This window comes from Coenobita brevimanus, chromosome 73, assembly GCF_032717465.1.
Source record: "Coenobita brevimanus isolate Jiangsu-jjx chromosome 73, ASM3271746v2, whole genome shotgun sequence".
Taxonomy (NCBI): domain Eukaryota; kingdom Metazoa; phylum Arthropoda; class Malacostraca; order Decapoda; family Coenobitidae; genus Coenobita; species Coenobita brevimanus.
In genome coordinates, this window is record NC_137026.1 from 13,767,150 (window position 1) to 13,784,074 (window position 16,925).

The 16,925-nt window shown below is 42.2% G+C and overlaps 1 protein-coding gene across 1 annotated transcript in view; it reads right to left on the minus strand.

Annotated features, from left to right (window-relative positions):
- Nucleotides 1-16,925, minus strand: part of LOC145407484 (zwei Ig domain protein zig-8-like) — a 137,394-nt gene that overhangs the window by 62,552 nt on the left and 57,917 nt on the right. The window contains exons 2-5 of the mRNA XM_080278414.1: nucleotides 5,959-6,074; nucleotides 4,502-4,579; nucleotides 3,468-3,600; nucleotides 694-747 (exon numbers count right to left, since the gene is read on the minus strand). Coding sequence (XP_080134540.1) covers nucleotides 694-747; nucleotides 3,468-3,600; nucleotides 4,502-4,579; nucleotides 5,959-6,074 — 381 coding nt within the window. The remainder of the gene's footprint in view (nucleotides 1-693; nucleotides 748-3,467; nucleotides 3,601-4,501; nucleotides 4,580-5,958; nucleotides 6,075-16,925) is intronic.

A 16,925-nucleotide genomic window follows, 5' to 3' on the forward strand; every position in this document is an offset into this window, starting at 1 on the left:
ACTTCATAAGCTGGTTTCCTGTTTTCAACCTTTTTCCTGTTATCATTGTACCTGGATAATTTATTCGCTCAAAAACCAGAAGATTTTACTAATTCTCTCAAAATCAGTCGTATATTTCAAATCATTCTTGCAAGTTTTAGGTGTTATTAAGTTAAGAGTCTTTTCAACCACAAAAAGTCAAATGCAGCCTTCATTAAGCTACTCATTATTTGAAATCATCCGTAAGTGGATAGAATCGTTTCAAAATGATATGATTGAAATGAAAATGATACGTCAGCCAACACAAGGGGTTGAATAAAGACATACCCTAGCTGCCAAATGCCTCAGAAAAAACTATGAATCATACTTTCTCAGCAAATTGAACATCTACGAAACAATTTCTTTTAATACACGACGATTCTGTTCCATGTACAAAAATCCCAGCAGTTAGATTTCATGCAAACAACAATTCCATGGCAAATATATGCGTAACATTAAGTAATAAAGCAAAGCATGACACCTAAGCAGCAGTTTCATGTGTTTACGTGGCCTATTCCTTCAGAGGTTATGGAACAAGTTTTGTGAAAAAATGAGAAATATTTTTAACATAATTATTACAAAACCCACTAGCTCAAAATGTCAAATGTTAAGAAAATGTGATGAGGGAGTGTGTCATAATAAATCAGTTGGTTTAAAATTTATAGTATTACTTACCGTTTTGTGGTATCTCCAATTCGTGTTTGTAAAATGGGTCTTTAAATCTTTTATCTGTAAAAGAAGAAAAAAATTGTCACTAAAAACAAAAACAAAAAATGAAAGATAAAAACAAAAAACAAATTTATCACACCTGCTCTATTTTTTGCAACTTCTCAGGAGGAGGAGGACGAAGAAGAGGAAGAAAAGGAGGAGGAGGAGGAGGAGGAGGACGAGGACGAGGAGGTAGAGGCCGTATGCTTACATCTTCAGTTATAATGTTGAAGGCAAGTCCCTCATTTTTTACGGTCATTTATGGAACGCCTGATGTTATTATATATGGTTAGCCTGCATCCCATATTACAGAACGCAGTCAGCAACTATACAAGACAGCCAGATATGTTCCATCTTCGTCAAGCACTTTAGAAATTTGTTGCATTGCACTTTCAGTAATATCTACACATACGGCCATAAGAAGTATTAATCAGTCTAATTATCTTTAGTAAAATGATGGTACACACTCTCGTCAGGTAAGAAAGCTCCCTAGCACCTCTTCCTTAGCGATTTATTTTTACGTATGGGTGGTTAAAATCCTTTTGTTCGTTGCATATGCAGAGTATGGTGATACTGGAAGAGTTCGTGTAACATAGTAGTGGACAGTGAGATGTAATAAACTATATACAGTAAATGACCTAGGAAACGGTGTTAGGGAACTTCGTAAACCTACAAAAATACCGGCCGATGTCCCTATTGTTTTACTCATGCTACTTAAAATACCCTATATATATATATATATATATATATATATATATATATATATATATATATATATATAATGTTTATTTACAGCCCAGGAGTGACTTAAGAATATGGAGGACAATAATAGACTAGACTTCACCGACTTCCCTTAGATGATGTATATTGTCTTGATGTAAACAAAGAGTCATTGGTTACTATGTATCTATCTAAAGCCAGACTCCATAATCCGGTAAGGGGTGGCCGTTTGTCTCAGAGTTAATGGTTTTACGGGGAGGGGCACTAACTGTCCTACAACCCAATTGCTGACACGTAGGGAACACGTGTGGGTTGGTTGTATGGTTACCACCCAGCACTGTAAATGGTTTCCTGGCTTACAGGAAACCATTAGGTTTGTCACTCATTGGAAAGCCACCTGAGAAAGGAGAGAAGAGTAATAAAATGTGACAGGGAAGATGGGAAAAATAGGAAGAGAGGAAGGCAGACAACGAAAATTGATGATAAAGGAGAAGGAAGAAGTAGGGGACACTACATCAAGTGAGTGGATGATGATCCCCATCACCTACCGCACAAGGTAAGTACAAGGAGTTATATTGTAAAGCGAGATCCCATCGTTTCGTTTCTCGTGTGGTGCTGGAGAAGGACGTCTTTACGTATTGACACTGATATGACCTAGCCTTGTAGCTGCCTGATTATACAAACGTCACTCAGTCTCCTCCCTAGCCCCCTAAAGAAGGATGGTGGAGTGCGAGAAAATAATAGTTTGAGCTCGCAATCCACTGGGCTCACATGCAGATGAGCCTGGGGTTGCAAATACTACTACTGTCACCTGTTTTACTCTAACTTGGCCTAAAATTGTCATCTCTTCATCTTGAATACTGAGTTATAGCAATAGATTATAGCTAGTCATGAAGAAGTGCTGTGGAAAGGATGTACAGCCACAGCACTGTCTTCTGCCACGAGTATGTGAAATAAGCTGCCAAAAGACGAAAATCTGGACCAAGTTAAGGTGAAACATCTATAATGATAATAATAGTAGCAGCAGCAGCAGCTGCTGCAGTAGTAGTATTAGTATACCTCATACCAATTAATCTGGCCAGGCACGTATGGCAACACTGTTCCTGCCGAGATTCTGATTGGCTGGAGGTGTTTGTTCGATTTCGTTGTTGCTAAAACTGATACTCTTTTTAATATCAGATGTGATACTGAGTTTGTCGATAATACAATCGCAAAAGCAATAAGAAATCTGTTATATACTTACCAACAATGAAGTTTTCGTAGGAAGATAGAAACATGAGTCAACAAAGTATTAAAAAAGTCCAAGTCAAGGTCAGCATTCGAACAATCCCTTTAAATCTCCGACACTTCGTAATATAACAAAAAATTAAGGAAACCTGCTTAATCTAAGCATTCGTATAACACAAATTTAAATTTTAAGATCAGTCCGTACTGTGATAATGAGGAGATATAATGAAATAGTTTTCCTTTAGCCTACTTTGATTTTCGCAATTTTTTCAAACCTCCCTCCCTGCAGAACTCGTCTTTTCATTAGAATTTGTAATTACTGAAAGTTGTGGCACGATTTAAGGATGCGGACTGATATTATAATTTAAGTATGTATTATACCAACACTTAGATTAAGCAGGTTCCCTTAATTTTCTATTATATTAAGGAGTGTCGGAGATTTAAAGGAATTGTTCGAATGCTGACCTTGACTTGGACTGTTATAATACTTTGTTGACTCATATTTCTATCTTCCTACGAAAATTTCATTGTAGTTAAGTACATAACGGATTTCTTATTGCTTTTGCGATTGTATTATCGACAAACTCACATCTGATATTAAAAAGAGTATCAGTTTTAGCAACAACGAAATAGAACAAACACCTCCAGCCAATCAGAATCTCGGCAGGAACAGTGTTGCCATATATGCCTGGCCAGATTAATTGGTATGAGGTTTTTTGTAGTAGTAGTAGTAGTAGTAGCATTAATAGTAGAAGTAGTAGTAGTAGTAGTAACCTCAAGAAATATTGTCTAACCTTGCACAATGAGAAGGACAGGTCGTGTTATTTTTGGATCTGAGTTGACTTGACACTCATACCAGCCTCCGTCACCTGGCTGGGCTGACTTGATATGCAGCGTCCATTCCTCCGTGTTGGCTGGATGAAGCACCTGTGGAAGTACGAAAAATGAAGCATGACATAGTATGTAAAGATGAAGCACGATGTAGAACGTGAAGATGAAGCACCTGATGGAGTAGGAAATATAAGAAGAAGCACTCGATGTAGAACGTAAAGATGAAGCACTTGAAGGAGAACATGATAATAGATGAAGCACCTGGTGGGGAACGTGGTATAAATGAGGCAGTTTAAGGATAACGTATATATGATCTGAATATTTGGGACACATACACACACACACACACACACACACACACACACACACACACACACACACCACTCTCTCTCTCTCTCTCTCTCTCCTTATTTATCTATCCATCTATCTATCTCTATAAGGTGGTTCTGCCATGTGGGTTCAGTGGAGTGCGAGAGACTAATAGTACAGCGTATGAGAAAGAGGTGCTTGGCAGGAAATGGGGAGATGAGACTGAGAAAAAGACAGGAAGATAACCTCTGTATAATCATCATCATCATCATCATCATCATCATCATCATCAGCAGCAGCAGCAGCAGCAGCAGCAGCAGCAGCTTTATATACTCTGAGTTTTTCCTGCCATCATCATTAACATCATCATTATCAACATCATCATCATCATCATCATCATCATCATCACCATCATTAGATACTTTGAGACTGCCCTGTCATCATCATCATCGACATCATCATTATATACTCTGAGAATGTTCTACTATCATCATCATCATTATCATCATCATCATAAAATGCTCTGAGATGTCCTGCCATCATCATCATCATCATTATCATCATCATTATCATCATCATCATAAAATGCTCTGAAATGTCCTGTCGTCATCATCATCATCATCATCATTATCATCATCATCATAAAATGCTCTGAGATGTCCTGCCATCATCATCATGGTATACTCACTCTATATCTATCATCTGGGGAGTATGTCAAAAGTCCAGCTGTAATGATATGAAGGTTGCGTCGCCTCAGCCACGTGACCTGGGAGGGAGAGAAGAGACAATGGGAGATACGATGAATGAAATGTTGTAGTAGAAGCAGTAGCAAGAGGAGGAGGAAGGGACTAGTCGTAGTAGCAGCAGTAGTAGTAGTAGTAGTAGTAGTAGTAGTAGTAGTAGGAGGAGGAGGAGGAGGAGAAGGAGGAGGAGGAGGAGGAGATGGCTAGTAGTAGTAGTAGTAGTAGTAGTAAGAGGAGGAGGAGGAGGAGGAGGAAGAGGAGGTGGAGGAGATGGCTAGTAGTAGTAGTAGTAGTAGTAAAAGGAGGAGGAGGAAGCTAGTAGTAGTAGTAGTAGTAGTAATAACAGCAGTAGTTGTAGTAGTAGTGATAGTGGCAGTCGCACTAGCAGTAAGAGTAGCAGCAGAACCATTTCATTTGACAGTGAACCCAGTGGACTGCAGGCTGAAGATCTTTCTCTCTTGTTGCCCACCATCCTCTTTTTGTGGAATAGAGGAGTTGAGGGACGTTTGTGTAACCAGGCAGCTCCACGGCCCTGTTATATTGGTGCCACCTTGTGAAGGGAAAGAAACTGGAAGAGAGAAGAGTAGGAAAGACAGAGAATAATGCCAAAGATAAGAAAGGTGAAATGACGCATTGCACAGCATTAGCTATGATGGTAGATGATAGAAAAATGAGAAATAAGAGTGTAAATAGGATGAGATATAAGGCAAGATTTGACACCAGAGCACTGTGATATATCCCGTGGGTCAAGAAATGCTACAGACGTAAATACAATGATCTCCCAAGAACAAACCCGTCATTATCATCATCATCATCATCATCATCATCATCGTCATCATTATTATTATTATTACAGGTTCTTATGTGTCTGTCTGTAAATTAAACCGAAAAAGGAAAGTGGAAGCACCCCAACACCTCTTCCCTAGCAATTTCATTTTGGATATGGCTGGTCAATATTCTTTTGTACATTATTTATGCAGAATACGGTGATATTGCAAGGATTTATGTAATACAGAATAGGACAGTAAGGAGTCAAACAAAATAAATCGCTTAGGAAGTGATGTTAGGGAGCTTCCTTAACCGACGAGAATACGGTACAGAGATGGCTGACAAAGGGATGCTCATGTACCGTATAACCTTCTTCTTCCTCTCCGCTCCCTAACACCTCTTTCCTAACGATTTATTTTCGATACTACTCATCAATATGCCCTGGTTTTCTTCTTAGGTCTTTTCAGGATGGACCTAAATTGCATGAATAATGCACAAGAATATAGTAATGGAGCAGAATAAAAAATAAATCGGTAAGGAAGAGGTGTAAGTAATTGCACGAATAACACAAGAATATGGTACAAGAGACTATGTAACACTTTCAGCCCGTCTTGGACCTTCCTTCGGTACTTACAGATTTGTCTCCCAGGTTAGACACACGGCAAGGAAGGAAGGCGTGCGTCCCTTCGCTGACTGTCACGTTGACGGCCGAACCCAGGAAAGCGGGACCTGACGGCCAAGACCTGCACCCTGGAGTGATAGATAGATAGACGGATAGAGAGACAGCCAGGTGATAAAGGTAAAGAGGTAGATAGATCGATGGATGGACTGACTTATGGCTGGTTAATGGAGAGAGAGAGAGAGAGAGAGAGAGAGAGAGAGAGAGAGAGAGAGAGAGAGAGAGAGAGAGAGAGAGAGAAAGCAATATCCCCAAAATGAAAAATGGTATTTAAAAAAAAAAAAGATAAAGAGACAATAATGCTATAACAGTCCTGGGTGGGCTTAAAGTGGTTAGGCTGGATGGGAAGAACATGGGATCGGAGACTGATAGAGACAACATGCAGATCGGAGAACGGAAGGGAGGAGGGGTATGGAAGGATGGAAGGGAGAAGGGGTGTGGAAGGATGGAAGGGAGAAGGGGTGTGGAAGGATGGAAGGAAGAGGGGGGGTGGATGTATGGTCGGGTGGGGGGGTATAGAAGGATGGAGGGGAGGAGGGATATAAAAGGATGGAGGGGAAGAGGGGTATAGAAAGATGGAAGGGAGGAGGGGCATACAAGGATGGAAGGGAGGAGGGGTATAGAAAGATGGAAGGGAGGAGGGGTATACAAGGATGGAAGGGAGGAGGGGTATGGAAGGATGGAAGGGAGGAGGGGTATGGAAGGATGGAAGGGAGGAGGGGTGTGGAAGGATGGAAGGGAGGAGGGGTGTGGAAGGATGGAAGGAAGGAGAGGGTTGGATGGTTGGAAGGGAGGAAGGGTATGGACGGATGGAAGGGAGGAGAATTACTCTCCATACCACTCTCTTAAACCACACTAAATACTATATCACCCTCTCACGCCCCGCCACACACCAAACCACCCTCTCACACCACACTACACACCATACCACCCTCTCACACCACACTGCACACCAAACCACCCTCTTACACCACACCACACACCATACCACCCTCTCACACCACACCACACACCGTACCACCCTCTCACACCACACACCATACCATCCTCTCACACAACACCACACACCATATCACCCTCCCACACCACACCACACACCATACCATCCTCTCACACAACACCACACACCATATCACCCTCCCACACCACACCACACACCATACCACCCTCCCACACCACACCACACACCATACCACCCTCCCACACCACACCACACACCATACCACCCTCTCACACCACACCACACACCATACCACCCTCCCACACCACACCACACACCATACCACCCTCTCACACCACACCACACACCATACTACCCTCTCACACCACACACCATACTATCCTCTCACACCACACCACACACCATACCACCCTCCCACACCACACCACACACCATACCACCCTCCCACACCACACCACACACCATACCACCCTCCCACACCACACCACACAGCACCATTACACCTTACTGCCCTCTGTTGTTAACATTAATCCTTTTCATATCGACATACTCTGCTTAAATAACGTGCAAAAGGATATTAAGCAGCCATATCCAAAAATAAATCTCTAAGGGCGGTGTGAGGGAGCCATAGTACCCTTCTGTGTTACTTGCCTTTCTGTCAGTGATATTCAGGGCAGTCCACACATTACACCTCTCAGTTCCCGTGTATGTAATGTACGACTTTGGCATTGTTACTATTGCTGGAGGGGGACGCCTTCATGTGGTGGCACTGATATGACCTGGCGGCTCCACTGACTCGTTATACACAACCGTCCATCAGTAACTTCCCTATCCACTGAAAGGAGGATGGTGAGCTGCTGGCAGAGGACAACTTAAGTCTGTTGTTTACTGGGTTCACGTTTAGATGAACCTGGGGTCTTGCTACTACAACCACTGCTGCTACTACTACTATTACACTACTAGTTCTATTATTATTACTTCACTATTACTACTACTATTACCAAGCCTACTACTACCATTATTGCTACTACTAGTACTATTACTACAACTTCGCTCCTCCTCCTCCTCCTCCTTCTCCTCGTTCTTCTCCTACTGCTACTACTACTACTACTACTACTACTATTACTACCACTATTACTACTAGTACTACAACTACCTTACTTCATTTTCTACCTCTCATGACTCTGTTCATGTTTTGTAATGTCTCCTTTTACGGCGGGAGGTTATACTGTATATACTACTTGGCTGATAATTAACTTCAAGAATCAGTCACACTACCTGCGCTTCCCATGCCAGCAGACTGAGCCGTTCACGCAACAAACAAGACCAGGTGATGCTCTCTCTCTCTCTCTCTCTCTCTCTCTCTCTCTCTCTCTCTCTATATATATATATATATATATATATATATATATATATATACACACACACACACACACACACACACACACACACACACACACACACACACACTGTAGCACCAGTCGAGCAGGGCAGTACTCCCAAGGTGGATGAAAAGCTGATGACAGGGAGAGCTACTCCCGTTTCATCAACCCTCAGGGCTAGTATCTGACCATTCCCCTTTGCTGAATTTTTTCAGTGCTTCAGTAACACAGAGAGTAGGCCAGCATGCTCTTCAGTACAAGTTTCTCTAACTGTCAGCACCAAAGTACATGCACAGTACACATACACTACCTTTTCAAAAAAAAAAAAAAAAAAATGGAGGCAATAAATCATGCCTCGGAGTTCCCAGGCAGGGAGGGGGGGACCACAAATTCCCCCACCATCCCCCCCTCTCCCGCTGACGACTCAGAGAGATGTCTGGAGCCACTGTCTGACTCACTTCTTCATTTCTGCAACATTCGCGTCCTTTCCTCTAACTTTCTGTATGTTGAACACCACCTCTCCTCCTCTAAACCTCACCTTCTCTTCTTGACAGAGACTCAGCTGTCTTAGGCAACTGATAGCAAACCCTTTTCTGTTTCCTTCTACTTTTTCTATACTCATTTCAAGGCCGAAGGTGGCTGTTGTCTATATGTACGTAACGACTTATCTTGCTCTCATGTTCCTGAACTTGATTCTTCTGAATTCTGTACTCTCTGGCTTCGGCTTTCTTGTCATTCTCTGACTAAATATATCTGCACTGTTTACTAATCCCCTAATTCCACTGACTACGAAAAATTCTTTGACTGTCTTACTTCTACGGTGGAACACATTCTATCTATTTCTCCTTTCTCTGAAATCTCCATTCTAGGAGATTTCAATGTTCACCACCACCTTTGGCTCTCCTCTCGTTTCACTGATCCACTTGGTGAACAAACCTACATCTTTTTTATCCTTAATGACCTAGAGTAACTTGTACAGCACCCTACCCGTATCCCTGATCGCCTTGGAGAGAGCTCCAACATACTTGACCTCTTCCTTACAACTAATCCTTCTGCTTACACTGTTAATCTTCCCTCTCTGTTGGGCTCCCCTGATCACAACCTTATTACCTGAACCTGTCCTATTGCTCCGGTATGGCCTGCAGACCCTCCAAAGAAACGTCATCTGTGGAACTTTGGAGCTACAGATTGGGAGGGCCTCAGACAGTACTTCTTTGATTTTCATTGATTATTGCTTCCATGACTGGGAGCCATCTGAGTGTGCCTTGCGCATTATGGAGGTTATTCTCTAGGGCATGGAAGCATACATTCCCTTATCATATCCTTTGACTAAAGCAAGAAAGCCTTGGTTTAATCACTCTTGTTCTAATGCTGTCCACCACAAGGAGAGGGCCTATAAAAGGTACCAGAGAGAACCCACGCATGAATCACATCTTGTTTATGTTTCTGCCCGGAATTGTGCTCAAGCTATTCTTCGCTCTGCTAAAAATAATTTCATCCATACTAAATGCTCTCAACTCTCCAACTTGAATTCTTCCCGCTCCTTCTGGCACCTTGCCAAAAATCTATCTAACAACTTTACCTCACCATCCTTCCCTCTTCTTTTCTATTCTGATGGCTCTGTAGCTATTTCTTCTGCTGATAAAGCAGATCTCTTCGCTCAGACTTTCTCCTCGAATTCCACCTTAATGATTCCGGTGCTGTTCCTCCATCACTTCCCCCCTCAGGCTTCATCATGGCTGACATTAAAATTTCTTCAGCTGATGTATTTTCTGCCATCACTGGCTTCAATACTAACAAGGCATATGGGCCTGATGGAGTCCCTTCTGTTGTCCTCAAGAACTGTGCTTCTGTGCTTACACCCTGCCTAGGTAAACTCTTTCACCTTTGTCTATCAACTTGTACCATTCCTTCTTACTGGAAGTTTGCTCTCATTCGGCCAGTCCCAAAGAAGGGTGATAATTCCCAACCCTCTAACTATCGTCCAATTGCTTTAACATCCTGTACCTCAAGAGTTTTCGAGTCAATTCTTAACAAAAAAAATTTAAAGCATCTTTCCTACCACAACCTTCTATCTGATCGTCAGTATGGGTTCTGTCAGGGGCGCTCCACTGGCAATCTTCCCACCTACCTTTCAGACTCCTGGTCATCCTCATTTTGGGACTTTGGAGAAAGCTTTGCCATTGCACTTGACATCTCAAAGGCTTTCGATGAAATCTGGCATAAATCTTTAAATTCCAAACTACCCTCTTACAGTTTCTATCCTTCTAGCTCTGCCTTCATCTATAGGTTCCTTTCTGGTCGTTCTATAGCTGCTGTTGTAGACGGCCATCATTCTTCTCCTAAATCTATCAACAGTGGTGTTCCTCAGGGCTCTGTCCTATCACCAGCTTTCTTCCTTTTATTCATCAGTGACCTTCTAAGCTGTACATCTAACCCTATCCACTCGTATGCTGGTGATTCCACCCATCACCTTTCCATTCGGTTCCTGCAACGTCCATCTTAGCAGTTACTTCAACATACAAGGGATGAGACTATGGCACACCTAATGTATGACTCGGCTCGTATCTCTGACTGGGGTAAAAATAATCTTGTCATTTTTAATGCCTCAAAAACTCAGTTTTTACACCTAACAACCCAACACAATCTTCCACAGGAGTACCCACTAATGTGTAATAATATCCAGCTCAATCCCGCATCATCCTTGAACATGCTTGGGGTTTCATTCACTCGGGACTTCTCTTGGAAAGATCATATTGCATCTCTTGTAAAATCTGCTTCCAAGAGATTAGGTGTGCTAAGCCGACTCCGTACCTTCTTTACCCCTGCACAGTTGTTGACTTTATATACGGGTTTTATTCGCCCCTGTTTAGAGTGCAACTCTCATGTGTGGCGAGGCTCCCCACATACAGCTCTTCTCAGTAGGGTGGAGTCAAAGCCTATTCATCTCATCAACTCTCCTCCTCTTACTGGCTTCTTTCAGCCTTTGTCTCTTCATCGCACTGTTGCATCTTTATCTCTTTTCTATAGCTAATTCAATGGTCACTGCTCCTCTGAACTGTCTCCTTGCATCCCTCAACCTCCACGACGGGTGCGTAGCACCCGTCTAGCAGCAAACTCTCATCCCTTTTCTGTCCAATTCTCTAATGCAAGAGCTAACCGTTACTCCCAGTCGTTCATTTCTGAAACAGGTCAACTCTGGAACTGTTTCCATTTGTCTGTATTTCCTACTTCCTATAATCTCCAGTCTTTCAAACGCAGTGTGTCCAGGCATCTCGAAATGAACGGATCTTGAATTTGGCTCTCATTGTATTGTTTTTTTTTTTTTTCTTGGAGGGAGAAGTTTGCGGGCTCCTGGTCTTTGATTCCATCTTTCTTGCATATATATATATCTATATATATATATATATATATATATATATATATATATATATATATATATATATATATATATATATATATAGTGTGTGTGTGTGTGTGTGTGTGTGTGTGTGTGTAAAATAGTCCATAGAGAAATCTCTCGTCCTGCAGGAATTTAGAAAAAATAACAAAGTCGTTCACTTGCTCTAGTAGAAGAAAAGATGATTTTACAAGACATATTCACTGCTCAGTTTTTCTTATTCTTTTTCAGCCGCAGGTTCATTTACATCGGAAATGTTAACCGGTTTGACTACACACTGAAACTCTCTCCTGCAGTCCATGATCTTCCTTTCAGCGGGTAGGGAGAGAGATGAGGAACTTTTGTTTAACCGGGCAGTTAAACCACCCAGCTATTTCGGTGCCACCACATGAAGGCGTCCCTCTTGTGTGTGTGTGTGTGTGTGTGTGTGTGTGTGTGTGTGTGTGTGTGTGTGTGTGTGTGTGTGTGTGTGTGTGTGTGTGTGTGCTCCTTTATGGGGAAGGTATGCTAAGAGAGATCCCAAGAGAAAACTAGCTTGAGAGAGAGAGAGAGAGAGAGAGAGAGAGATCATTAGTATTATCAACAGGTGTTCCTGAAAAAAAAAAAAAGCAATTACTCTATCGCCAGCCAAAACACGAACACTGCATTTTACTATACTCCTTTCACCTTCACTTGATCCAGATATTCGTCCTTTTGCAGCTTATTTCACGTAGCTCAGTGGCAGCGTAACACCGTACAGTGGCTCTACGTCCTTTCCAAAGCACTTCTTCGTGACTAGCAGCATATTCCAGCTTCAATCTATCAGTACAGCTCAGCATTCAAGATGGAGGGAGGGTAATTTTAGGCCAGGTTAGGGTGAAAGGGGTATAGTGACCTCTTCCCCCGAACTGGAGAACCTTCGCCACTTGATAATTCGCGCCAAATGGACTAAAATCGTCCTCCTCAATAGGTGAAGATTCTCCCAGCCTCGCCGACCTTGGAATTATTTTTACCTGCGAACGACGGAATTCGATTTGAGCACTTTCTGACCGTGGACCTCTCTCTCTCTCTCTCTCTCTCTCTCTCTCTCTCTTATATTACAGGGTGACTGCTAGGACTCACTCTCAGGCTGCCATGACTCACACTCAGCCAGCTAGGACTCACTCTCTGGCTGCTAGGACTCACTCTCAGGCTGCTAAGACTCACTCTCAGGCTGCTAGGACTCACTCTCTGGCTGCTAGGACTCACTCTCAGGCTGCTAGGACTTACTCTCAGGCTGCTAGGACTCACTCTCAAGCTGCTAGGACTCACTCTCAGGCTGCTAGGACTCACTCTCTGGCTGCTAGGACTCACTCTCAGGCTGCTAGGACTTAATCTCAGGCTGCTAGGACTCACTCTCAGGCTGCTAGGACTCACTCTCAGGCTGCTATGACAAAATTCCTTTATTAGTGAACGAATTTAAATGAAACTCTCTACCCATAAAATTTCAGCCTAAGTCAGTCATATACAGCTGTTAAGATACTCCCCGACACTGGAACTTAGGCCAGTTTTCTCGTCGGTTGAGGAAGCTCCCTAACACCTTTTCCTAAACGATTTATTTTGCTTATTTCACTTTACCGTCCTCTCCTGTGATGTACACCTCTTCCCAGCATTACCATACCCTGCATAAATAACGTACAAAAGGGTATTAACCAGTCATATCCAAAAAATAAATCGGTAAGGAAGTGGTGTTAGGGAGCTTCCTTTACTTCGGGCAGTATTATTCTCGACTGAGGAAACTCCCTAACACCTTTCCTTAACTGACCTATTTTGTTTATTACGCCTTACTGCCCTCTTCTGTGTTACATAAATCCTTCCAATATCTTCATACTCTACAGGAATATCGTGCAAAAGGATATTAATCAGAAATAACCAAAAATAAATCGCAAGGAAGAGGTGCTTGGGAGCTTCCTAAACCGACGAGAAATCAATCCCTTGAATATGAAGTGGCACTTGCATGAACTTTGATGAGCCTTGCTTTTGTGGCAGGAATGAGTCTCCTTGGTTACTAGTCAAATTAGAAAATTTTTAGACAGCACATATTTCTTTTTAAAATAAGTTAGGTAAAAAATGTTATTAACACACACACACACACACACACACACACACACACACACACACAGATATTACTGTAGTGAGATGGTCATTGGTGTGAACTCTCTCAGGCTCCTTTGACTGTATTTACTGCGAGACACCTCAGTCCCGTAAGGGGTGGCTACTGACAAATCGTCTCCATGTCTCCCTGTCCCTCGCCATTTCGCTGCCCATCCCACCAGCTCACACCCCCCTCTCTAATAAACCTCTCCACTCAATTGCTCCATCTCATCCTCGGCCTCCCCTTCCCTCTCCCCCCTTTCATCTCACTCACATACACTCTCCTCGTTAGTCTCTCGCTCTCCATCCTCTCCACATGGCCAAACTCACTCTCGGTTAGGCTGAATTGTCTGGCTTTGGATTGTTCCTGGATTCTTCGTAGTTTTGTCGATAAAATTTGACCACACGGGTGCGGAAATTCCACCTACTTTCATACATTGTCACGCTCTTAAGGAGAGTCTATCTATCTATCTATCTATTGCCAGACGCCTCAATCCCGTTCGGGGTGGCCACAAACAAATCGCCTCCAAGTCGCCCTGTCCCCCACCATTTCACTGCCCTGCTCCCAACTCACCCCCCCCCCCTTTCTCTCATATACTTCTCTACCCAATCCCTCCATCTCATCCTCGGCCTCCCCCTCTCTCTCCCCCCCTCCACCTCACTCACATACACTCTCTTCGTCAGTCTTTCACCCTCCATCCTCTCCACATGGCCAAACCACCTCAGTGCAATCCTCCTAACGCTTCCTACCACATCCACATCCACACCACAATGCTCCTTTATATCCTCATTTGTCAGCCTGTCTCTCCATGTGACTCCACAGGCTCCTCTTAAATAACTCATTTCCACTGCTCTCACTCTTGACTCGTGTCCTTCCAACAACGTCCAAGTTTCTCTTCCATACGTTAGAGATGGTATCACAATACTGTCATGTAGTAACTTTCTCACTTCCATGCTCACTTCCCTGTTTTTTATCACTGCTTTCAAGGAACCAGCAACCTTTCTTCCCTGCTGTACCCTTTCAAGCACGTCACCCTCCAAACCTCCATCCTTACTCATCACACTACCCAAGTACTTAAATGTACTCACATTTTCCAATTCCTCACCATCCAGCCTCACTGTACATTCACTGCCTTCACCTCTCTCAAAGACCATCACTTTACTCTTCCCTACATTCGCCTTTAGATTCCGTTTTTTACGCATTCTCTCAAACTCATCCACCAAGCCATGCAGCTCCCCTTCGTCTTTGCTCAACAGCACAGTATCATCTGCAAACAACAGTACAAGGAGTTTCCAAACACTACCCTCTCTCACCAGGGCCACTCCAACATCCATTACCCTACCTTGTACCTCTTTTATTACCCCATCCATGTACAGACTGAACAACCATGGAGACATGACACATCCCTGTTTCAACCCAACCTTCAAAGAGAAAAATTCACTCAGTTCACCATTCACACGCACTGCAGCCTTAGCACCATCATACATATTCTTCACAGCATTCAACAACTTCCCATCTACTCCATATATTCTTAACCCGCCCCGTCCCGACCACTTTCTCACCAATGGTACCCCCCAATCCCGACCATTTTTGGACCCAAATTTTTTTTGCTAAAACTTTTGCTTTTGATCAGAAACAATGGTCAGTCACAAAGAAATTGTTCCACAGGGTCCATAATTGCCCTAAACAGGTATGCCTTGGTCACACCTGGCATCGTGTTCTCTGTAGGTGGTCTGAGCCTCTAACGTTTTCTATGGTATTATAAGTCTGGGAAACCAATGAAAGTAAGTAGATAATTATGTATTTATTACAAACAAAAACATGTGATAAAAGAGTAAATTGGATTTTATACAAAAATAGAGCAGAAATAAGCATTGTACCATCGTGCGAAACGAGCAAAATCGGGCAGACTGGTCACAATGAATCGCTAACATTCGAAAATCATGATACATATCATTTTTTTTACTTACATAATACTTCTACAATAACATTATACCAGTTTACATTTTATTGAACTGTTTTTACGTATTCACAGGCCTTTCAATAACATTTAGCGTAATGTTAGCGCTTATTTACGTAGTGAGTGAACTCGCTGTGACTGTTGTTTCAACTCATATTGTGTTTTTTCTACTTAGATAATACTTTCCTAATAACATTATACACTTTTCAACTTTATAGAACTGTTTTGAGATAATTTCAGGCCTTATGTAAATATTTAGCGTAATAATAGTGCATAATAACACACACGGTGAAGTCGCTATGACTACTATTTCAACTTACAACCTATTTTTGTACTTATATAATAATTCTCCACTAACATTGCACATGTTTACACTTGATATAATTGATATCACATAATTTCAGACCTTACGATTCAATTGAGCGTCATATTAGCGCGTACTTACACAGGGAATGTTATCGCGATATCATTTGTTTCATCTTACACTATACCTCATACCAATTAATCTGGCCAGGCATGTATGGCAACACTGTTCCTGCCGAGATTCTGATTGGCTGGAGGTGTTTGTTCGATTTCGTTGTTGCTTAAACCGATACCTTGTTTATTATCAGATGTGATACTGAGCTTGTCGACAGTACAATCGTCAAAAGCAATAAGAAATCCGTTATATACTTATCAACAACGAAGTGTTCGTAGGAAGGTAGAGATATTGAGTCAACAAAGTATTATAACAGTCCAAGTCAAGGTCAGCGTTCGAACGATTCTATAAATCTCTGACACTCCGTAATATAACAGAAAATTAAGGAAACCTGCTTAATCTAAGCGTTGGTATAACACATTTAAATTTTAAGATCAGTCCATACTGTGATAATAGAAGATATATTTGAAATAGTTTTCCTTTAGCCTACTTTGATTTCTCGCGATATTTTCAAACCTCTCTCCCTGCAGAACTCGTCTTTTCATTAGAATTTTTTATTATCCAGAGTTGTGGCACGATTTAAGGGTGCAGACTGATCTTGAAATGTAAATGTGTGTTATACCAACGCTTAGATTAAGCAGGTTTCCTTAATTTTCTGTTATATTACGGAGTGTCAGAGATTTAAAGG